This window comes from Nilaparvata lugens, chromosome 14 (assembly GCF_014356525.2).
Source record: "Nilaparvata lugens isolate BPH chromosome 14, ASM1435652v1, whole genome shotgun sequence".
In the NCBI taxonomy this organism is placed as follows: domain Eukaryota; kingdom Metazoa; phylum Arthropoda; class Insecta; order Hemiptera; family Delphacidae; genus Nilaparvata; species Nilaparvata lugens.
In genome coordinates, this window is record NC_052517.1 from 3,269,513 (window position 1) to 3,295,238 (window position 25,726).

Genomic DNA, 25,726 nt, shown 5'->3' on the forward strand with positions numbered 1-25,726 from the left:
TGAGAAATTAATAAGAGTAATACTTGCGCAAGTAAAAATTAGTATTAAAGGTATTTAATTGAAAGAAAAATATATAGATCAATATTTTTAGAAATTTCTATTTAATCAAAGAAGTACGAAATCTAGGCTATTAAAACATATGCATATAATATTTAATTTTTTGCAATACAATTTGCGATAATTTATCATAGTTCTAATTCACTAGATGAATGGCTCTACCTATTCCGTCAGGTGCCGAATCTTGCACCCTGAGATGAAAATATATATTCGATACAAATAAATCTACTAAATACTAGAGATTTTAATATATAGATATATTTGGATTATTAGTGGCTAATTTATCAAGCTGATCTTAGAGCACATATTTTTGATTAATTATCCAAGCCGACAAGTATTAGCAAGTACATGTCACAGCTACATGCCAAAGAATGCATATGATTTCAAGATAAAGGCACATGGTATGATTCGTGCCATAAATCTAGAATATAAGTTTAGCCTGTGATATTTTGCTGATATAAAATTATTGTTCTATTTTTTATATTATATTTTTTATCGCTCTATATATATTTTTTGCCTCGATTGATCTTTGCATTATTTGTGTAATATGTGTGAAATTTTCATGGTGTGCAATTTATTTTTTATTCCTCATTTCTATAGTATAAGTATCATTTTTATATATATTATTATTTATTGAATTACAAGAGTTATAGGAGAAGCCCATATCTAGGCCTGTCAAGATTTTTTAAGACTGAATACTATTAGAAAAACCACGACCTAATTATATTAAATCTCATGCTTTACCGACTGATGCCAAGCAGGAGGCTAATCGTTATTTAAATATAAAGAATAACGTGACAACTTATATACAATAGCTTACAATACAGCAAAATTATAGATGAATTGACATAATATAGACTGAGAAAATGATTATTGAACTGTATATGATATGGAAAAAGCAATTTGGAATAACTATAGATAATATTGTTATGCATCTACATAGATTAGAGAGGGAGAGAAAGAAATATAGAGAGACTGATTGAGAGAAAGAGAAAGAAATATCTGTGCTATATATTATTATCCCTATTCGTATCCCTGATATCTATAAGTGTGTACTTATAGGTGGAAAAATTATACCTATAGTGTTGTAGATGATAATTATTAACCCTTTGATAAAGGTTAACACCTATGGGCTCTGTAGGGCTCTATAGCAAAGCCAGGAATGTTATGACAGCATACGATATTATGTTTTAATGTTGACAAAGGTTTTTCTCTCCCTCTTTCTTTGTCTCTCTCTCTACATTCTCTCTCGAGAGTTTGGTGGCAGAGAGGTCCTAGAGTCCTAATTCCACCCATAATAAAAGCAATTTTTAATTCAATTCTCTGTCTCATACCGTTTCTCTCTTTTTGTCTTCATCTCCCTCTCTCTCTCTTTGTCTGTTCCTTCCCCCCTCACGCTCTTTCACACTCACTCTCTCTCTCTATTTAACTCTTGAGATTTTGTTGGCAGAGAGGACTTCGAGTCCTAACTCCACCCATAATAAAATAAAGGTTTGATCCAATTTTCTGTCTTATACACTTTCTCTTTTTTGGCTTCATCTCTCACTCTGTCTCTCTTTCTCAATCAGTCTGTCTCTCTCACTCTTTCTCAATTGGTCTCTCACTATCTCTCTCTCTCTCATAATAATGTAATCTTTTTTTTGTTTTCTTATTTTCTTATGTTAATTTTTTTATTTTGTGAAGGGTTGTGTGGCATAGAGGACCAGGAGTCCTAACTCCGCACTAATAAAGGCAAATAATCAATCAATCAATCTCTCTCTCTGCTCCTTGCTCTCTCACACTCTCTCTCTCTCTCCTCCTCCTCCCCTTTCTCCATTTCCGATCATGTGTTGATGTAAATGATATCCTTCTATATCATTTTCCAAGAACTGATAATCATTGAATTGTTGATATTCAGCCGTTGATTTATGTAGTCACATCACAATAATCATTGTGTCATCAGATTCAAATTTCATTCATCTTCATTATAATATTAATAACTCTGCGTATTTTGTAGAACTAATCAAATAATATTAGCTTTTGTCATGGAATAGTGCAATAGATAGCATAGTATCTACATTGAAAACGGAATTTAATCTAATCTGATCTTTCAGTAGATGGAGAGGAAGTATCGATGGAAAATGACATAATTCTTTCATATCCTTTGTCAAAGATTATCTATTATTAATTTGTAATTAATTATTGGAATTGATTACATCAAATATCTCTATTAATATTCCCTTTCCTTGTAGGACTACTACAATATTATTAAAACATTGAAAAGGTACTTGAGGACTCTCATTTCTTTCAATGTTTATTAATTCCATATTAGATCCTTTGTCAAGAATTAACTATTAATTATTGGATCTGACCACATAAATGTATTTATCAATATTCCCTTTCCTTGTAGGACTTCTACAATATTATCAGAATAAAGGTACTTGAGAACTCTCATTTCAATTCTATATTTATCAATTCAATATTCGATTACAATATATTATGCAAGTTTAGACGTTTACATTGAGTGTAATATATCAATGGATTTCAGAACGTAGGTATTCTGATTATAGAAGTCTATTTGAAATAAGTGGGACAAATAATTCAATCACTGACCAGAAGAAGTTACTAGTAAGCCACGCCTATCAGCTCCACCTACCTCGCTTCTGATTGGTCGAGATGATTTTCAATATTATTAATAGTTTCCAATTCCACCACTAGATGGAAGCAGTCGCTAGTTTGCTCATACTCAATCTCTTTCTCTACTACATTCCTTTCTCTCTCATGCTCTCTCTCTCTCTCTCTCACTCTCTCTCTCTCTCTCTCTCCTCCCAGTCGTGTGTTGATGGAAAGGATATTATTTTATATCCTTTATATATAGAGAATCGACAATTATTTGTTGAAAACCGCCGATTTATGAAGTTACATGACAACATCATATTATCGTTATTCTAATTGCATTTCTATATTTATTCTCATTGATTAATCATCTATACTTTGTGAAATTCGTTGAATAACTAGCATTATCGTCATTTAAATGTAAATTAGTGTATAAGCCAGAAAATATTGTAACATAATTCAAAATTCAAAATTTTTTTATTTGCAGAAACCTTGAGGACATCAAGGGCATTACACAAGTCAAAGATACAATCAACAAAAAATATTAAAACATACAAGCAATAGAGTCTCTAACTAAACTAAAACTCGTACATATACTCATACATAAACTAGTAGTTCTGTGAACAGTAGACCTCACGCAGTATTCTCATCCACAAGTACCTGATTGAAACTATAGACCTTATGGAAATACAGCAATAGACTGGCTTCTCCACACATCTGTGTAATCACTTGTCAGCTGATTTATGATGAATAATTCTATAGTCTGATTTTTACTCTAATATTGGCGTATGAAGGAGGCTCCTTTTTCCTTTTATATTATCCTTGAAATGCAAAATTTCCAAAAACCTTGTATATAGGCTACGTCGACGCGCAATTAAAAAGGAACATACCTGTCAAATTCCATGAAAATCTATTACCGCGTTTCACCGTAAATGCGCAACATATAAACATTTTAACATTAAGAGAAATGCCAAACCGTCGACTTGAATTTTAGACTTCACTTCGCTCGGTCAATAAAGAAATCTAATCTAATCCCTCAGGGTTGTGTGGCAAAGAGGACCTAGAGTCCCATCTCCGCCCTTAATAAAAGCAATAATTATCCAATTCAAACCAATTCCCTGTCTCTTTCACTCTCTCTCTCTCACTTTTGGTAGAGAGTTAGTGGGGAGGATATTTTTAATATTCTTTCCGAAAAATGGACATTGATATGTCCAAAGCTCCGCCAATTTATGTACATGCATAACAATATAATAATTATCTGTAGTTATTATATTACAAATTGCTTTTTCATATCATATACACTTCAATAATATTTTCTTAGTCTATATTATGTAAATTCATCTATAATTTTGTTGTATTGTAAGCTATTGTATATAAGTGTATAAGCCAGTATATATTGTAATCTACATTAATAAAGTACTCAATCAATCAATCAATCGCTTACTCTCTCTCTGAAGAAGTTTAAAATTCTCTTTTATTATATTTTGATTAAGAGTTTTATTCACTTATATTAATCTTATGTAATCTTATTACATAATATGTAATCTATTTTTTCTGTTCTTATGTTGTAAATTTGTCTTCTTTTGTAAAGGTTTGTGTGGCAGAGAGGACCAGGAGTCCTAATTCCACCCTAATAAAGGCATATAATCAATCAATCTCTCTCTCTTGATTATGATTTGATGTGAGTTGCTAGTTCAACATTGAAGCTTCCCGATCAGAGGCTTTTTCGAATAGTCAAGCTTGTTAGAGATATCTTGAAATACGGTAATCCGAACTATTTTAAAGATGATTACAAATTTGTCTCTGAAGGTAGGAGGATAGATGCTTCACATACTAGAACCGGAGAAAGTACTTTAAGGATACCCAATCATCGAACTACTATTTTCACAAAATCCTTCTTAGTCAGTGCCTGTCGTGCATGGAATACACTTCCTGTTTCTATCAGGTCTATCGAGAGCCGAGCGAGCTTCAACCTGACTTTAAAAAAACATATTTTGGAACAAATGACTGAAACTGTCCGGCCCTAGAGCGATCACATGACAACCATCCCTCACCCATTACACCAATATAAACCTTTAAACCATGTTATAGAACGAATTGTATATATATATATATATTATATAAACTCATGTTATTTCAATTATCCACTGCATACTGCTGTATATTACTGAAATTTGATAACCCTGATCTACTTTCAGCCTACTTCATTTTATTAATCAATTATTTGATCATATCTACCTATATAATTATTTTACTTTATCAATTTTCTGTTTTTTTTTTCTCTTCAATATTCATATTGATTAAAACTTTTACAATATTTCCATTAATAAATAAATCCTTAGTTTAAATAACGAAATTAACGTTTTGGTAGAGAGTTAGTGGGGAGGATATTTTTAATATTCTTCCCAAAGAATGGACATTGATATGTCCAAAGCTCCGCCAATTTATGTAGATGCATAACAATATGATTATTATCTACAGTTATTATATTACAAATTGCTTTTTCATATCATATACAGTTCAATAGTTATTTTCTTAGTCTATATTATGTAAATTCATCTATAACTTTGCTGTATTGTAAGCTATTGTATATAAGTGTATAAGCCAGTATATATTGTAATCTACATAAATAAAGTACTCAATCAATCAATCAATCAATCAATCAATCTCTTATTCTCTCTCTCTCTCTTTTCCAATATCAAAGGTGTGTTCCCTTTTAGCATAGTTGATTGGCTACTGTTCTAGTGGACGACTGTAGTTGAAAGCGGCAGTATCCGTTAATGAGAATTTACCAGAGCAGTTGATTGAAAACAACACATGTTTTTGAAGGTAGATTGGATAGTTTTAGGGCATGATAAGGGGAGTTTGATGTTTTTATGGGTGTATAGAATCACAAAATTGTTCGCGTTGCTCTACCTATTTTCGTATTCCTATGATCCCTGAATTCTATCCAATACATCGTATTTGTTGAAACCCCTATGTTTTAAGAGTTTTAGGGCCTATTACACAGTGATAAATATTGATTGATTGATTGAGTACTTTATCTATGTAGATTACAATATATACTGGCTTATACACTTATATACAATAGCTTACAATACAGCTAAATTATAGATGAATTTACATAATATAGACTAAGAAAATAATTATTGAACTGTATATGATATGAAAAAGTAATTTGTAATATAATAACTATAGATAATTATATTGTTATGCATCTACATGAATTGGCGGAGCTTTGGACATATCAATGTCCATTCTTCGGAAAGAATATTAAAAATATCCTCCCCATCAACTCTCTACCAAAGAGTAGAGGATCCTCTCTACCTAGTAGGGATGATCTCAGTCCTTCACTATCTCACTTCATCAAGTACTCATTTTGATAATTTCTTGAAATACTGAAACAAATGGAAAGCTGTTGTTGAGCTGTTCAGTTTCAGTGCATCAAGTTTTGGTTGCAGGCTGATACACAGTCAGCTACACCGTTGCACAGTTTGCAAGTTTTGTATCAAATTATGGTGTTGTGTATCAAGTTGAGATGATTCTGTATCATTTTTGTTTTGGTACTGTATCATGTGTGTTGATACTGTATCATGTGTGGTGATTCTGTATCAATATATTATGGTGATACACTGATACGCAGTCAGCTACACCGTTGCACAGTTTGAAAGTTTTGTATCAAATTATGGTGTTGTGTGTCAAGTTGAGATGATTCTGTATCATTTTTGTTTTGGTACTGTATCATGTGTTGTGATACTGTATCATATTTTGTTGATACTGTATCATGTGTGGTGATTCTGTATCAATATATTATGGTGATACACAGTCAGCTACACCGTTGCACACTAGTTGGGGATTTGTGAAAATGGGTTAGGAAGAAGGTAGTTAAGTTTAGAGAAAAGATAGCATAAAAAGATATCCCATGGTATATGTCGTCTATGTTACAAATTTCAAGCCAACTTTTTGTTAACTAAGTTGATTACTGTCGACTACTGTCTATTATCAGTGTTTTGTTGGGAGTGTATGAGTGTAAGAAGGGCACAGTATGAGAGACTACCAGCGTCACATAGCTTCACCAAAAACAACTACTAGGACTATCGGCTTCAGTTAACACTCACATTTGCAACATAGACACCCTATACACTGTCTATTATTAGTGTGTTGTTGGGAGTGTAAGAAGGGCACAGTATGAGAGACTACCAGCGTCACATAGCTTCACCAAAAACAACTACTAGGACTATCGGCTTCAGTTAACACTCACATTTGCAACATAGACACCCTATACACTGTCTATTATTAGTGTGTTGTTGGGAGTGTAAGAGTGTAAGAAGGGCACAGTATGAGAGACTACCAGCGTCACATAGCTTCACCAAAAACAACTACTAGGACTATCGGCTTCAGATAACACTCACATTTGCAACTTAACGGTCCTTTACCATGGCATATCTTTTTTCTATTGTAATGTTGAAAGAAGCAGACCCGTTTCTGATTGGGTAGTTGACAATATTTATTCATTAATGTGTTGATAATTCATATTAGCATCATAGACAAACGAAAACTATGAATTTAGTTCATCTCTGAATGCATCAAACACGACAAGTCTGTTACACTTCTAGGTGTGTTCTAGGTGGGTTCCGAATCACTACTTTAGTGTTAAACGAAAGCCATGACAACTAGTAGAGCTAATCTCTATCTTCATATGTGGTTAAGTGGTAGAGTATACATTACAGTCCAAACTTCGTCACGTCATCAAATCAAAAAATCATTCCATTCTATTTTTGTGATTTCAAGCTTTTGTTAAGTGCTACTTCATATTTTTAGGTGGGTTCCGAACCACCGGAAAAGCCGTGAAAGTCATAGCAGTGAAGTCAATTATTGTGAAAAATTCTTGTTAGTTCTGCGATATTTCCAAAAAACTAATTTTTTAAATGTGTTTCACTAGGTTTTACTCAACTATTGTGAACAATATTGTTGTTAGATTTTTGTGAACTATTTTCAAAATTTGACAGTTGTTAGACCTGATACAGCGTGTCGTGGTGATTGGCCAGTATTGTATTAGCAGTGTTGCCAACTGAATTCTGTTCTAAAACAACATACGTTTCCCGCCGTTTTTCTGTTGTGAGGTTGGCAGCAGCGCTGGTTTTGGCGGGAGTTTTCGGTTGACACTATATGCTTTCTGTCGCTGCCTGGAAAGTAGAAAGAAGAGAAAGGAGAGAAGAAGAAGATGAAGAAGAAAATGAAATCTTGAGATTAGTGATAGAATAACATGAGAGAAGGTAGAAAGGATAGAAGGTAGAAGGTTGTTACGATAGGAAGTGAAAAATATTTCTCAAGTCTTATCAAAAGCCCTCAGGTTTTAGCCATAAATTAAGAGCTTGAGCTTCTCAATAATAGATGAATTATTGAAATTGAAATAATATGATCATAATTAATCATTAAAAAATATGTGGGGAATACCTATGAATGTCCTCCAATGCTATTAGCAGCGTGACAATCAGGTTTATGTTTCTGGTGGAATATGCCCTCAGATTTTAACATGAAATTATAAGCTTAGGGTCCTTATAATGAATCAACTAAAATTAAAATGAAGGGGTAATATATTAATTTATTGATAAGAATATGAAAACCACCTGAGAACCGGTTCCTGGATGAATTGATGCCCTCAGTTTTAAACTTGGAATAAAGAGCTTAGTGTCTACAAAATTGGATGAATTGAAATTGAATAAAATGACAAATAATGATATTTATTATTATTAATATTAAAAATGACAAATAATATCAATTTATTGATGAAAAATGTTGGAAATACCTGAGAATGTCCTCCAATAGTATCAGCAGCAGGACAGCTGGGTCTATGCTCCTGATGGAATTTGGGTTGATAGGGCTCCAGCATTCGGATTTTGCCCCAGCGGTTGAAGAACAGAGCAATGGCTGCCACCCATAGCACCAACACCATTATCACTATCAGTGCCTCTTCTGTGCGTATCACTACACCTGGAATTAATACAAAACAATCAATATTATTGATTACAATAATACTATCACATGCAATATAATCATATTATCAGATGTTATTTCAAGAAGAAATTCTGATTCAATGATTAATATCGGGGCATGATAAATCCAATGATAATATCGAGCTTCGCTCGTTATTTATTTATCGATAAACAGAAATTAACTCTTTTAAATGATTGGGGAAGGACTAACAGGCACAGTACAAAACTGTTTCTCCCCCGAATTTTGATTTATACACTATACACTATAAATATTCCAAAAAGTAGGTTATGTTCCATACACTTGAATTCAGGTCAAATTTTCAGTCCAAATATTTGAAAACAGAAGTTCCAATTTAGATTGCTAACAAACCAAATTGAATAACAAAATAACACTCACTAATCACTTAAAACTGTAAAATTATGATTTACTTTGAATATTATGATATACCAAGTCATGTCAACAAATCAGATTATTTTGATCAAGTCTATTAAATTTCTAGATTTCTCGCGAGATACGGTAAGCTGATTGATTACACAGCTGATCTCCCACACAGGCACACGCATCTTCTGTTATTGACAGACGACAAAATCATCATCTGTTTTTCCAAGGATGAATTATCCTTTTTATGTCCTTCAGCGAGTTTTCCCAGCGATGAGACCTAGTGCAATCGAATCTTTATACATGTATAATGTAATGTAATGTAATGTATAATGTAAATCTAATACACATGTATTATAAACCTACTATGTTCTGAATTTCGTGAAAATCGTTAGAGCCGTTTTCGAGATCCGTTGAACATGAAGAACCATAAAATATAAATAACCAAATATGAAAATATATACAGAAATTTCTCGCTTAATATAATAGGATTATTAAACGAAATTCTCAATTGAATGCTGTAATTCACCCCGAAGACTTCTGCTACTGCAATAATATTGACAACAGGGTAAACAGCTAGATGGAAATTCGATGAGCACTTCTACTATTGATTAGTAGTTTAGCTAGATATTTACCCTGTTACCAAAATTTGAAGTAGCAGAAGTCTTCGGGGTGAATTACAGCATTCAATTGAGATTTTCGTTTGTAATAATTAATAATTCATTAGCATTTGAATAATTGCAATATCTCAGTAATTCCCATCTCTAATTCTGATTCAATTGTTTTAGTGAGAATCTGCAAGAAATCTCTAACTCTATAATATTAATATTCGTATGGCTTTTTTCAACAACTACAAGACTTAACCAATTTCGGACTATGTGTAACCTTATATAAATTTGGTAGAGGAGAGGAATAGCACAAGGTTACCTTATTTTTTCTCTCCCTATCATTTTGATGATGTACTTATTGTATGAATCACTATGCAAAATAAAGAATATGTATAAAAACATTGGTGGGGAGTCCCTGACGGAAGTTCCACCTGGCCTGAATATATCATTTGAGCCGTCAATGGGCCTTACCACTGTCATACTTCAGCTGGGACCGACAGTTTAACGTACCCATCCGATAACGATATGAGAGATTGTCTCAACATACATATATATCTAGGGTGGGATTCTTCACTTCAAACTGTAAGCATCCCTTAGGAATAACATGAATGCTCCCCATTGGACAAATGCTGACAGATTTTAGTGAAATAGTGACAGATTGTCTGCTGTTATAGAGTCCAGTTAGGTATCATTTCTTGTTCAAGAGGGAACGATATTTCTGTCTTCCTATCTTGCAAGTGACAGTAGCTGATAGGGAGTTTGGAATTCTCTCCTCTCATTCTCTGTATCTTTTGTCTCTTTCCATTTTCCGTCTCTTTTGTCTCTCTCCCTTTCTCTCACGTTTCTCTCTTTTGTCCACCTCCAATCTCACACTTACTTCCTTTCACCTTTTCTTTCTAGGGAGTTTTCTCTCATCTGAAAAATTTCTCTCTTCTCACTCTCTGTTGCTCTTGTGTCTCTTCATTCCTCTCTTCTCCCTTTTCCTATCTCACTTACTCTTTCTATCACTCTCTCTCTCTCTTTCTCTTTCTCTCTCTCTCTCTCTTACACTTTCCTGATAAATTTATTTCATATCTCTGGCAATATTCACACTGTAATTTTTCTGATGAACTTCTCATATTCTCTTCAACTATTATTGTAGTTTCACTTTCTCCATGTTTTTGTCTGTCTCTCTCTCTCTCTCTCTACCGGTCAGTAATTCTCATTGATGTATTATCCATACTTTGTGAAATTCGTTGAATAACTAGCATTATCGTCAGTGAATATTGTAACATAGCCTACATAAATAAAGAAATCAAATCTAATCTAACCTCTCTCTTCCCTTATTTTGTCTCGCTCTCAATTATTATCTCTCACTCTTTCCCTGTCATATATAGATCCTATTGATGAATTCCGATCACTCTCTATTTTTTCAATTTCTATTTTTACTTTCAATGTAGTGTTGTTCCTGGTCATATCATTCTTTTTTATACTCTTAATATCATCCACACCCTTTTCTCTCTCAGTTTCTCTCCATCACTCTATCTTTTTTGTGACATATTTATAAACGTTCTTGCTAAATGTCTCTCAACTTCTTCTTCGCAATCTCCACATTTCTATTTTTTGTTGTAATCTCTGTTTTCTGATAATCTCGACTTGATAATTGTCATTCATCATCATCTCTCTCTCTCTCCCTCTCTCTTTCTCTTTGGTAGAGAGTTAGTTTTGGTAGAGAGTTAGTGGGGAGGATATTTTTAATATTGTTTCCGAAGAATGGACATTGATAAGTCCAAAGCTCCGCCAATTTATGTAGATGCATAACAATATGATTATTATCTATAGTTATTATATTACAAATTGCTTTTCATATCATATACAGTTCAATAGTTATTTTCCTAGTCTATATTATGTAAATTCATCTATAATTTTGCTGTATTGTAAGCTATTGTATATAAGTGTATAAGCCAGTATATATTGTAATCTACATAAATAAAGTACTCAATCAATCAATCAATCTCTCTCTCTTACACTTTCCTGATAAATTTATTTCATATCTCTGGCAATATTCACACTGTAATTTTTTTGATAAACTTCTCATATTCTCTTCAATCATTATTGTAGTTTTACTCTCTCCATGTTTTTGTCTCTCTCTCTCACACTCTCTCTCTCCCTCTCTCTCTCTCTCTCTCGCTCTCTCTCTACCGGTCAGTAATTCTCATTGATGTATTATCTATACTTTGTGAAATTCGTTGAATAACTAGCATTATCGTCATTATCGTCAGTGAATATTGTAACATAGCCTACATAAATAAAGAAACCAAATCTAATTTAACCTCTCTCTTCCCTTATTTTGTCTCGCTCTCAATCATTATCTCTGATTCTTTCCCTATCATATATAGATCATATTGCTGAATTCCGGATCACTCTCTGTTTTTTATTTTTTTATTTTTACACTTTCACTGTACTGTTGTTCCTGTTTATATAATTCTTTTTTATACTCTTGATATCATCTACACCCCTTTCTCTCTCAGTTTCTCTCTATCGCTCTATCTTTTTTGTAACATATTCATAAACTTTCTTAATAAATGTCTCTTCAATTTGCAAAATGCAATGCAAAATGCAAAATGTCTCTTCAAAATGCAATCTTCTATTTATTGTTTTAATATCTGTTCTCTGATAATCTCGTCTTGATAATTGTCATTCATCATCTCTCTCCCTCTCTCTCACCCCCTCTCTCTTTTGGTAGAGAGTTAGTGGGGAGGATATTTTTAATATTGTTTCCGAAGAATGGACATTGATATGTCCAAAGCTCCGCCAATTTATGTAGATGCATTACAATATAATTATCTATAGTTATTATATTACAAATTGTTTTTTCATATCATATACAATTCAATAATTATTTTCTTAGTCTATATTATGTAAATTCATCTATAATTTTGCTGTATTGTAAGCTATTGTATATACGTGTATAAGCCTGTATATATTGTAATCTACATAAATAAAGTACTCAATCAATCTCTCTCTTTTCCTCTTCTACACTCGTGACATTCACACTATCTTGCTGAATGTCCCTCACCCCTCATATCTTGAAATCTATATTGTTGAATCTTTTTGATACCCTTCTCATATTCTCTGTCATTCACCACTTACTTCCTCTCTCGCCCTTTCTCTCCCTCACACACACGTACAATTTCCCTTTCTCTTTCTCATAACCGAGTACAATGTCTGTGAAGGCTGGGGACTATCAGATTAGATAGGACTACCTATTCAACGAAAGGGCTCTCCTGTGGATATCAATCTTTTTCTCTCCTCTTATTGTTCTCCTGCTCATTCTCCTTCTTCTTCTTCTTCTTCTTCTTCTTCTTCTTCTTCTTCTTCTTCTTCTTCTTCTTCTTCTTCTTCTTCTTGTTCTTCTTCTTCTCTTCTTCTTCTTCTTCTTCTTCTTCCTTTTCTTTCTTCTTCTTCTTCTTCTTCTTCTTCTTCTTCTTCTTCTTCTCTTCTTCTTCTTCTTCTTCTTCGTCTTCTTCTTCTTCTTCTCTTCTTCTTCTCTTCTTCTTCTTTCTTCTTCTTCTTCCTTCTTCTTCTTCTTCTTCTTCTTCTTCTTCTTCTTCTCTTCTTCTTCTTCTCTTCTTCTTCTTCTTCTTCTTCTTCTTCTTCTTCTTCTCTTCTTCTTCTTCTTCGCCCACCGATAAGCTATTACCAGCTCGTAAAGACAAGTAGTGTTGTCATCTTCTCTGCAGTGATTTGATAATAAAATAATAACTCAGTCTGTTTCTCTAGAAGAAGAACGATGATTGAGAAGATGGTGGTGGCGGAGAAGTAGGAGAAAGAGAGGGAGTAGGAGAAGGAGAGAAAGAAGAGTAGTATGATGAAAAAAGTGAAAAAATATAAAAAGGAATGAGATTGATTGATTGAGTACTTTATTTATGTAGATTACAATATATACTGGCTTATACACTTATATACAATAGCTTACAATAAAGCGAAATTATGGATGAATTTACATAATATAGACTAAGAAAATAATTATTGAACTGCATATGATATGGAAAAAGCAATTGGTAATAGCTAAAGATGATATTGTAATGCATCTACATAAATTGGCGGAGCTTTGGACATACCAATGTCCATTCTTCGGAAACAATATTAAAAATATCCTCCCCACTAACTCTCTACCAGCGAGATTGATTGATTGATTGATTGAGTACTTTATTTATGTAGATTACAATATATACTGGCTCGTAATATAGCTTAATATAGCTGTAATATAGCTTACAATACAGCAAAATTATAGATGAATTTACATAATATGGACTAAGAAAATAATTGTTGAACTGTATATGATATGAAAAAGCAATTTGTAATATAACAACTATAGATAATCTACATGAATTGGCGGAGCTTTGGACTTATCAATGTCCATTCTTCGGAAAGAATATTCAAAATATCCTCCCCACTAACTCTCTACCAAAAAAAAACATCGCCCGAACAGGGACTTGAACCCTGGACCCTTAGGTTAAAAGCCTAATGCTCTACCGACTGAGCTATCCGGGCTCAGTGTCATGTGGAGAGATTAATGAAGAATGAGAGGAGTGGAGTAGAGAACGAGTGAAAGGGTAGGAGAATAAATTGGGAGGATGAGAATTCGAAGGTTGAAACGAAGAGAACACGAAAAACTATGAATAAAATGATAGAAAAAATGGGAAGAAAATGTAATGAAGAAAGAGATAGAAAGAATATTAGTGGGAAGAGAAGACTGCTTCTGCCAATTATTGATTATAAAGAAGGGGCTCTCCTATTTTTGTATTGTTATGAGGAACAAAGAATCTAATCAGAGTTGAGATCATCTTTGTCAGATAGAACTTTCTGGAGAGAAACTGCAAGGCTACCGGTACACAATTTTCGTAGCAGATAGAAAATTCTGGAAAAGAACTTAAGGTTTGTAGAATCAAAAACAAAGGATAGAGAGTGATTGAGAATATACTAGTAGTTCTGTGAACAGTGGACCTCGCGCTCAGTGAGTTACATTGACCTGTTGTTATGTTTTCTCAAAAATTAATAAATATTTTATCAATTAAAAATGTCTAGAGAAAATCCTAAATAAACATAGAGCTTTCTGTCCTATCGTACCGTGACGTGTCGTCCCGGAATGTGAGTGTGAGCGCTGTTATCAGGTCTGGCTGCAACTGTCTACAACGTTGATGGAAAGATACATTTTCAAGATGTTTGATGTTTTTGAACGGATAGTATTATAGTCCACTAGACAGCTGATTTATGATGAATAATTCTATAGTCTGATTTTTACAGTAATATTGGCGTATGAAGGAGGCTCCTTCTCCCTTTTATATTATCCTTGAAATGCAAAATTTCCAAAAACCTTGCATATACGTCGACGCGCAATAATTTAAAAAGGAACATACCTGTCAAATTTCATGAAAATCTATTACCGCGGTTCGCCGTAAATGGGCAACATATAAACATATAAACATTTAAACATTAAGAGAAATGCCAAACCGTCGACTTGAATCTTAGACCTCACTTCGCTCGGTCAATGAGAATGGAAAATTGGGAACGAGAACAAGAACGGAGGGTTTTGGAAGAACATAAGAAACGAAGGAAAAGAAGATTGATTGATTGATTGATTACTTCATGTAGATGAGCTCTTCGTCTACTTGCTCTTTACATAAAGTACTTGAAATTAAAAATAATCATATAATGAGTAATTCATTAAATTCAATGGATAATTTGCCAATATAATGGTTTCTGTATGGGCGCCACCCAGTCCTTTTTGACTAGGAAAATAATAGTTGATAGATAAATACTAGTAAAATGATAAAATATAAATAAACATAACCTGAAACTCTCACTCTGGGTCGTGAATTTGGGATTTGTTGAATAAAACAAGAAATCAATCAGTTATTGCTAAACTATATTGAGAATTCAAATAGACGAAAATGAAATAAAGTTGCAATAATGCTGAGAAGCCTCACAAATGAGAGAAAATTAAATATGAATAGAGCTTCAAAACTAAATTTACTCAAAAATGTAATCAATTTAAAAATTGAAAATGAAGTTTTCAATTTGAATTTGATAATAACATAGAATCCAAGAAATGCTAGTGAGTAATTAAAATCAATATATACAATTATCAATAGAATTTAAATCTTTCAAGAAATGTTCAAAACTGAAATTCAAAAGCAATAATTTAAAATAAATTTGAAATCTATGGAATTGAATAAAAACTCTTCCTCTGAAATTACTAATAATTCTTTGTTAAACCCTACTTGAAAAAGGAAACTGGAAGGTTGTTGCTATTTTTGGCTTTAGTGGAGTCACAGATCAATAATTGAAATCCTAGTATGTGTCAATAATAAAACTGATGATAAGACTCACTGTAGCTTGATCACGTCACTCTCCTATGAATTGTGACATCTGATGCTGCTGTTTGCCAATCCCAGAGAATACCTCCACACAGGACACTTGACACCTCTCAATGACCAATTCTTCAAGACTGGCTTGGGACGTTCTCGTTCCTCCATATATAGCCTAATGTGTCAACCTGTCGCTCATGTGTGGGGTTCCTCTTCATAAGGGATCTGTGACTACCACCACTACTTGCCAATATTTATCTTTCCAGTATTCAACAATATTGGGGACTCTACTTCAAACTTTATTAATTACTCGCAGTTCTCTTTCAGAGGAATAATAATCTAGAGTTTGTAATAAAAAAATAGGCTGAAGCTCATTCAAGAAAAAAAAAATTATCTTCCCTGACTCTCAGCTATGAAACTGATTCTTTAACAAGACATACAATAATTCTTACTCTCTTAAGATTTAATCAACTCCGATAATATGAATATATACATCAATATTACATCAAAACCAATACAAAACAAACAATACAAAAATGAGAATAAATGCATCAAATTCACAAGTACCAAATACATCAATCTAAATTCAAATGTGACATAGTAACATAACATCAATCACATAAAGTAATAAATTGTAGTCTACAGTAAAAATTAAAAAATTTAATACATAATTATTTGTAGTGCACTACCCTATATTATAAGAAACAGCCTACCTAATACTCATGAGTAATGTAACATATAATATGGATTACCGGTATCAAAATACAGCTTTAGTGATCATTATTTACATTACCCTTGATATTTCGTTATTTATTCAATTACAAAAAGGTCGTTGAATTCCAATTGAGGCTTGTCATTGACCTCTCAGAATATTAGTTTTGCCACATGCTTGTCAAAAATCCTCAATTACCACGTGCACAACTTTCTAAAATTCCTGGTTGAAAGTGTTGAAATAACCATGCTTGAAAAGTGCTGGTCGTCATCCTATGAAACATGCCATTTCCCACATGCCATTCAAACTACACATTCACAATTATGCATTCATGCATGCGTTCTAACAATGGGCCTGTCCTTTCTGATCCTCTGGTTGTCTTAATACCTGGAAATGCTAAATAGGTCTCCTCAAAATTGAGGAGAAGGCTTCGAAATTAATGACCACCCTGAAATTGAATGTTGGAGAGGTCATTCACCCACGGTAGGGTAGCATATTTGGTGCATAGATTACAATATATAGGCTTCTGGCTTATTCACTTATACAATAGCTTACAATACAGCAAAATTATGGATGAATTTACATAGCATAAACTAAGAAAATAATTATTAAACTTCACAATGATATGAAAAAAAGAAATTTGGAATAAGTATACAAGATAATATTGTAATGAATCTACATATTGGCGCAGCTTTGGACATATCAATGTCCATTCTTTGGAAAGCATATTAAAAATATTCTTTCAAGTAACTCTCTAGAAGAAGAAAGAAAGAAAGAGAATGAGAAAGAGACTCGTGAAAAAGGTGGAAAAAATAAGGGAGAGAAAAGTAAAAACAGAACCACGCTGTGGGAATTAAGAAGAAACAAACGAAGAAAAATATGCAGGAAAAGAGAAAGGAAGTAGTGAAAGAGAATCAAATTCAAAAGAGGGAGGTGAAGCATGAGTAGCATGGGAAGAGAAGGACGAGAAGAGGAAGAGGAAACTAGGAGAAAGAAGAAAGAAAACCTGAGGGAGAAGAAAAATAAGTTGATACCGCAAGAGCATTATCCCATGTTACACACTTCTATTGTGGTAGCCGGAAAATGGTCGGATAAAGAAATCCCTCTTTTTCCCTCCAGAATTTTCTCGGAAAATTTGCATGACACTTGGGAAAGTGTGCTCCGAGCAACAAAAGTCAACTGGCGCACAAGTTTTTCCCACAGGAAAACTCTCGGAAAAGTCTGATAGCCATCAGCAAGATTGGAGTTTTCCACGACAGCGTATGAGGAAAGAAAATGGGAATTACGATTTTCCAGGTGATGTGGAAATGGATGAAGTCCGGAGGGACTGATATGTGGTTTATGCAGGAGAACTATAGTGAGGTCCACGTTATAATGGCAGTGTTTGATTATCAATGGTGTTGCTATCCTTGTCTATCATTCAACAAAGCAGATAGCTCTATCCTGTTCTGTATCAGATTACGGTGTTGTGTATCAAGTTGAGATTGTACTGTATCATATTGTGTTGATACTGTATCATATTGTCAGTATGTCGAACATTAATTGCTATAGTGAGGTCCACGTTATAATGGCAGTGTTTGATTATCAATGGTGTTGCTATCTTTGTCTATCATTCGACAAAGCAGATAGCTCTATCCTGTTCTGTATCAGATTACGGTGTTGTGTATCAAGTTGAGATGATACTGTATCATATTGTCGAACACTAATTGCTATAGTGAGGTCCACGTTATAATGGCAGTATTTGATTAACATTGGTGTTGCTATCCTTGTCTATCATTCCACAAAGCAGATAGCTCTATCCAGTTCTGTATCAAATTATGGTGTTGTGTAGCAAGTTAAGATGATACTGTGTCATATTGTCGGAAACTAATTGCTATAGTGAGGTCCACGTTATAATGGCAGTATTTGATTAACATTGGTGTTGCTATCCTTGCCTATCATTCCACAAAGCTGATAGCTTTATCCAGTTCTGTATCAAATTATGGTGTTGTGTATCAAGTTGAGATGATACTGTATCATATTGTCGAACACTAATTATTGCTATAGTGAGGTCCACGTTATAATGGCAGTGTTTGATTATCAATGGTGTTGCTATCCTTGTCTATCATTCGACAAAGCAGATGGCTCTATCCTGTTCTGTATCAAATCACGGTGTTGTGTATCAAGTTGAGATGATATTGTATCATATTGTCGAACACTAATTATTGCTATAGTGGGGTCCACGTTATAATGGCAGTGTTTGATTATCAATGGTGTTGCTATCCTTGTCTATCATTCGACAAAGCAGATGGCTCTATCCTGTTCTGTATCAAATCACGGTGTTGTGTATCAAGTTGAGATGATATTGTATCATATTGTCGAACACTAATTATTGCTATAGTGGGGTCCACGTTATAATGGCAGTGTTTGATTGACATTGGTGTTGCTATCCTTGTCTATCATTCCACAAAGCAGATAGCTTTATCCAGTTCTGTATCAAATTATGGTGTTGTGTATCAAGTTGAGATAATACTGTATCATATTGTCGAACACTAATTAATACAGTGAGGTCCACGTTATAATGGCAGTATTTGATTAACATTGGTGTTGCTATCCTTGTCTATCATTCCACAAAGCAGATAGCTCCAACCTGTTCTGTATCAAATTATGGTGTTGTGTATCAAGTTGAGATGATACTGTATCATATTGTCGAACACTAATTATTGCTATAGTGAGGTCCACGTTATAATGGCAGTGTTTGATTGACATTGGTGTTGCTATCCTTGTCTATCATTCCACAAAGCAGATGGCTCTATCCTGTTCTGTATCAAATTACGGTGTTGTGTATCAAGTTGAGATGATACTGTATCATATTGTCAGAAAATAATTGCTATAGTGAGGTCCACGTTATAATGTCAGTGTTTGATTGACATTGGTGTTGCTATCCTTGTCTATCATTCAACAAAGCGGATGGCGCTATCTCTTTCTCGACTCGCTCTGTTGCCAGATCGTCTTTTAACAATTTAGAATTAATAATGAAATATTACAAATAGAAATAATAATAAAAATATAAAGACACTCACGAGTGTCTCGTGAGTGTCACTTGAGAATGGCATCGATGTTGAAACATGTTGTGATAAAATAATTCAAAAAAGTAACTAAGATTTTTATTTTTATTTCTATTTGTATTACAAGTAGCCCTATACAGAAAAGAGGTTTATTAATGTTATAGTAGGTTATGTATGGTATGGTTAATGGTAGGTAATGTAATATTTACTGTTCATACTCGTTTAAAATAAGAAATTATATTTTTTAATAATTTCACAATGAACTTTCATAATTTAGATGAAATATTTCGTTAATCAATTATGAATTCTACGTTGTTAAAAGACAATCTAGCACAGAGCAGAGCGAGAAAGAGATAACACTATCCGCTTTGTTGAATGATGGACAAGGATAGCAATACTATTGATAATCAAACACTGCCATTATAACGTGGACCTCACTATAGTCATTTACTATGATAAAATATTTTGTTATTCTATTGGAAGAAATATAAAGATAGAATTATCATTTACAAGAACAACTAGGAAGAATAATTCATAATGTAGATGAAAATAAATTAGAAATTGCATTTGTTCAAATGCTAATAAATTATCCATTATTAAACGAAAATCCAAATTAAATGCTGTAATTCACCCCGAAGACTTCTGCTACTGCAAATATTCCCGTGTTATCGGATGGGCACGTTAAACTGTCGGTCCCGGCTGAAGTATGACAGTCGTAAGGCCCATTGACGGCTTAAATGATATATTCAGGCGGTGGAACCTTCCCGAAAGGGACTCCCCACCAACAAAAGCCATACGAATTTACTTTACTGCAAATATTGACAACAGGGTAAACAGCTAGATGGAAATTCGATGAGCGCTACTATTAAAAATATATTTGTCAGCCCGGGAATCGAACCCAGTACCTCCTAATTGCCGGTCAGGAATGCTTACCCTTACACCAAACTGACAATCTCTGGATAGCAGCGCTCATTTTATACGAAGTCATAGCGGCCAGCTGCTATCCAGAGATTGTCAGTTTGGTGTAAGGGTAAGCATTCCCGACAGGCAATTAGGAGGTAATGGGTTCGATTCCCGGGCTGACAAATATTTTTTGAATAGTAGCGCTCATCGAATTTCCCTCCAGCTGTTTACCCTGTTGTCAATATTTGCAGTAGCAGAAGTCTTCGGGGTGAATTACAGCATTTAATTGGGATTTTCGTTTAATTATAATAATTGATTCATTAGCATTTGAATAATTGCAATATATCAGTAATTTCCATCTGTAGGCTGGCTGGCCGCTATGGCTTCGTATAAAATGAGCGCTGCTATCCAGAGATTGTAAGTTTGGTGTAAAGGTAAGCATTCCTGACCAGTAATTAGGAGGTAATGGGTTCGATTCCCGGGCTGACAAATTTATTTTTGAATTTGAAAGTTTTCTATACTCACTCCCAGGGTGTAGAGCATTGGGGTCAGTTGGAAACGGTGGTATGGTGAGGGTTGGCTCCTCATAGTAAACGATGTGAGGTGTCTCGTCCTGTATCTGGTTGCTTGGCTTGATGACGTCATCACTCGAGTATCTGTGCGTTGTGTTGGTAGCGTTCATGACCTTCAAACCTGCAACAGAGACATGTTTCACCTCCTTAGAACAGTGCTGGTACCGTTGTAATATTGAAAAACAATCATTTGTAGCAGAAATGATCCATGTTACACTATATTGGAACAGTGCTGGCAAATTGAGTCATGTTTCACAGCCTTAGAACACTCCTGTTATGAACGTAATATTTTTAAAATATATTGGAACTTACAACAGAGTCATGTTTTATTGTCTCTTTTCTGTTTAGGGCTACTGGTGATATAAATAGAAAAAAAATCTCTCAAAGAATAATGAAGATTAGGGGACAAGAAAAAAATTAATCATAATTTACTGGTATAATCAATTTTTTTTTTTTTTTTTTTAAGATTACGTCCTAAAGACTCCAGTCATGGAGTATAAGACAAGTCATGTTATTACATAATAATTCTAACACTAAGTAGTTCAACCTAGTTTAGGTTTGAAAGGAATTCTTGTACACTATAAAAAGCTTTTATAAACTAAATATTTTTTCATTTGTTTTTTGAAAATCTTCAAATCATCATTACTTTTCAAGATATGAGGTAGCTTGTTATAAAATTTCCTACCAATATAATCTGGTTTTTGTTCAAATAACCTACTATTGTGACCCATTATATGATAATCTGCTCTGTTTCGCGTATTATACTCATGAACATCTGAATTCTGGATCACACCACTCTTTTTCACATGCATTACAACTTCATATACATACAAAGATGGCACAGTTAATAGACCAAGCTTTTTAAATAAAGGCCTACAAGAGTCTAGCCTATTCACTTTCTCTATACATCTGAGTGCCTTCTTTGGATCTTAAACACTCTGTCCATATTTTGTTGAGATGAATTACCCCATACTAAAATAGCATACCTAATATGAGATAGTATAAGTCCATGGTAAGCAGTTAACAGTAGTTTTTTATCATTCAGCCTAGCAAGCTGCCGCAGGACAAATACCCCAGATGATATCTTATTACATATCCTCTCAATGTAAGGATGCCATGTTAATTTCCTGTCCAATAAAATTCCCAAGAATGCTACTTTCTCTTCTTGGTCCAATTCATTTTCCTCTACAAACACATTTATTTCTCTATCCTCTACTGAATTATATTTACTTTTGAATTGTAGGAATTGACATTTCTTACTATTTATTGTTAATTGCCTTTGCTTCAAGAATTGGACAATTGACTGTACTCCAGTAAAAGCATTTATTTCTAGACTATCTAATAAATAATTGTTAAAGATAAGCGATGTGTCATCAGCAAACAACAGAGCTCTGTGATCTTTTAACTCTTTTGGTAATTGGTTCACATACAACAGAAACAGTAAGGGACCCAGAATTGAGCCTTGAGGTACTCCAGCCTGGACCTCCAGTTTTTGAGATTTAATTTTTACTATTTCATTCCCATCCACCTTGGTAAGCTCAACACACTGGTTTCTACCTATGAGATATGATTCAAACCATTTTAGTTCTATACCATTCACACCTACAGTTTTTAGTATTTCCAATAATATTCTATGGTTCACACAATCAAAAGCTTTGGATAAATCAAGAAATATTGCGGCTGCCTTCTCACCTGAATCTATTATATCTATTAGTCTTTCAACAAGGGATACTATTGCAGTCTTAGTAGATTTCCCTTTCTGGAACCCATGCTGTTCATCACATATGAAATTAATTTCTTCCAGGTGCATCAATAACCTATTTAAAACTACTCTTTCAAAAATTTTACTTATTACATTTAGAATACTAATGGGTCTATAATTTTCAACTCTTTCAGAATCACCACTCTTGAAAATTGGCAAAATTTTTCCTTGTTTCAGATCATCAGGGAAAATACCCTGCTCTAGTGAAGTATTAAGGAGATGCAATAAAGGGTCCAGTAATTCATTTTCACATTCTTTTAAAATTTTGCTTGAGACCCCATCCAAACCTACTCTTTTTTTGTTATTCAATTTTTTTATTATTCTTGACAACTCATCTCTTGATAATGGATGAAATTGAAATACCTTTTCAATTGGCTCAGCATTTAATGTAGTTGTATTATAAGTATTAGTGTTCAGTGACTTTTGGAGATTATATGCAACCTGTTGATAATACTTATTGAAAAAGTTACAAATGTCTATACTATCATCCATATAATTTCCATCTTCATCGATTATCCTAGGGACATTAGTAACTGTATCTTTTTGAGCTGCTCTCCTATTTCTATTAATTACCTCCCAAACAGCAGAGTTAAAATTGGTACTAGTTGTTAATATTTCAGCTGTTTTCTTACACTTAGCTTCCCTCACTTCTTTTGCATAGTTTTTCTTTAGACATTTGTATTTGACCTCACTCGGAACATCCCTCACTAATTTAAATTCCTCATAAGCTTCCCTAACAATATTTCTTTGAGTAAGGATATCTTCAGTTATCCATTCATCTACTACAATGATCAACTACGAATATTAATATCAACAATTTTTCAAAGTAATAAAACATGGATTAGAAATAAAATCTCAGTACCCTTTTTTGAATTATTCAATAACTTTAGTGATAAAAAGGGTAGTGATATTTTATTTCTAATCCATGTTTTATTACTTTGAAAAATTGTTGATATTTAATATTCGTAGTTGATCATTGGTTATACCAGTAAATTATGATTAATTTTTTCCCTGTCCCCTAATCTTCATTATTCTTTCAATCCTTTTTTATCGCATTCTCCTTTTAACATTAACCCCAACTACTACCTCATCACCATCTATCTTCTTCCTCTTTCCACCTCCCACCCCTACTCTTCATTCTCCGCCTCCTCCTCCTCCTCCTCCTCCTCCTCCTCCTCCTCATCCTACTCAACCAAAGTCACATGCTCAACAATTGAAACTAATCACACCTGAAGACGTGAGCTCTAGACTCTAAAATGCATTAGTAATTAATGTGAGTTGCATATCACTCAGGCATGTGACAGGCAACATACCTACATGGGCCGCTATAAATCAAGACGCTAATTCACAGTGAAAGATGATGTCTAAGAGGAGGAGAAGGAGGACGAGGATGGAGAGGAGGGTGAGGAACAGCAATGGAAGATACTGGTGGAATGGGAGTAGAAGAAGTAGAAGAGGAGGAAGATGAGAAGGAGTGGGTTGACCTTATTATGACCTTTTGATAACTTAATACAATGTTCAACATATATATATATTTTTTTTAATATATATTTTAATATATATAGATTTTTTTTTTAATTTTGAATTTTTCCTATTTGTAAATTTTTAAAATATTTTTTAAATTTTTAAAATAAAATATATATAAAATTATATATTAAAAAAAAAATATATATATGTTGAACATTGTATTAAGTTATCAAAAGGTCATAATAAGGTCAAGAAAATAAAAAAATGAAAATAATTATAGGACATCTGGAACCACCAGCGATGAGCAGCCTAATTTAACCTAACCTAACCTAACCTAACCTCCCCCAAACCTAGTCTCAGTCATTTTGTCTGGGCCCACCAGCAATGAGCAGCCTAACCTAACCTAACCTAACCTAACCTCCCCCAAACCTAGTCTCAGTCATTTTGTCTGGGCCCACCAGCAATGAGCAGCCTAATTTAACCTAACCTAACCTAACCTAACCTCCCCCAAACCTAGTCTCAGTCATTTTGTCTCTCACCATGACTCCTTCCCCAACCAATAGGAGAGCAGGAAGCCTCCCACCATGATTTTCTCCCCAAAACAGGCGATGACAGGTGTGCTAAGAACCTAACCTAACCTAACCTAACCTAACCTAACCTAACTCCTCCTCCTCCCCTCCTCCTCCTCCTCCTCCTCCTCCTCCTCCTCCTCCTCCTCCTCCTCCTCCACTCATTTAGCAGGAAAGAAAAAAATGAGAGAGGAATGCGGAGAAGGGGGGAGAGGTCAATGTCAACACTCAATGTCACAATAATTTTCTTCATTTTTAAATTATTATACATACATCAAAGCATATCTATGACCCAATCAAATACAGAAAGTAACTCTTTCCTTATTCCTACTGGGTGTATATTTGAAAACATCTAGCTTGATTCTAATTTTATAATTCAAATCTATGTTTGGCTTTTCAAATTCTTCCTCTAACCAATAGTTTGACACATACAATGCTTCCAGGTTTTCAAACTGTAGAATATATCTAGTCTTGTTTCTACAGCATACCTGTTTGATTGCAATAATGACCAATTCTGTTCCTTCTTGTAGATTCTCTAATCTTCTGCAATCCCCTACTTTCACTTTACCTTTAATTTCCAGCATTGTGATGTTATTATACTGCTCCACTTCTTTTCGTGTGAAGGGAGTGTCTTCTAAGTTTTTCCAAACATCTGACAGAAACTTAAGTGATTCTATTCTAGGAAATGTATGACCATTATAGCTTG

At 33.8% G+C, this 25,726-nt stretch overlaps 1 protein-coding gene and 1 non-coding gene across 2 annotated transcripts in view; both read right to left on the reverse strand.

Moving 5' to 3' along the window:
* Positions 1-25,726, reverse strand: part of LOC111056862 — a 219,462-nt gene that overhangs the window by 52,310 nt on the left and 141,426 nt on the right. Inside the window, exons 3-4 of the mRNA XM_039440512.1 lie at positions 21,176-21,343; positions 8,462-8,646 (exon numbers count right to left, since the gene is read on the reverse strand). Coding sequence (XP_039296446.1) covers positions 8,462-8,646; positions 21,176-21,332 — 342 coding nt within the window. The 5' untranslated portion in view covers positions 21,333-21,343. The remainder of the gene's footprint in view (positions 1-8,461; positions 8,647-21,175; positions 21,344-25,726) is intronic.
* On the reverse strand, positions 14,099-14,171 carry Trnak-uuu. Its single transcript has one exon. It is a non-coding gene; the product is annotated as a tRNA-Lys (tRNA).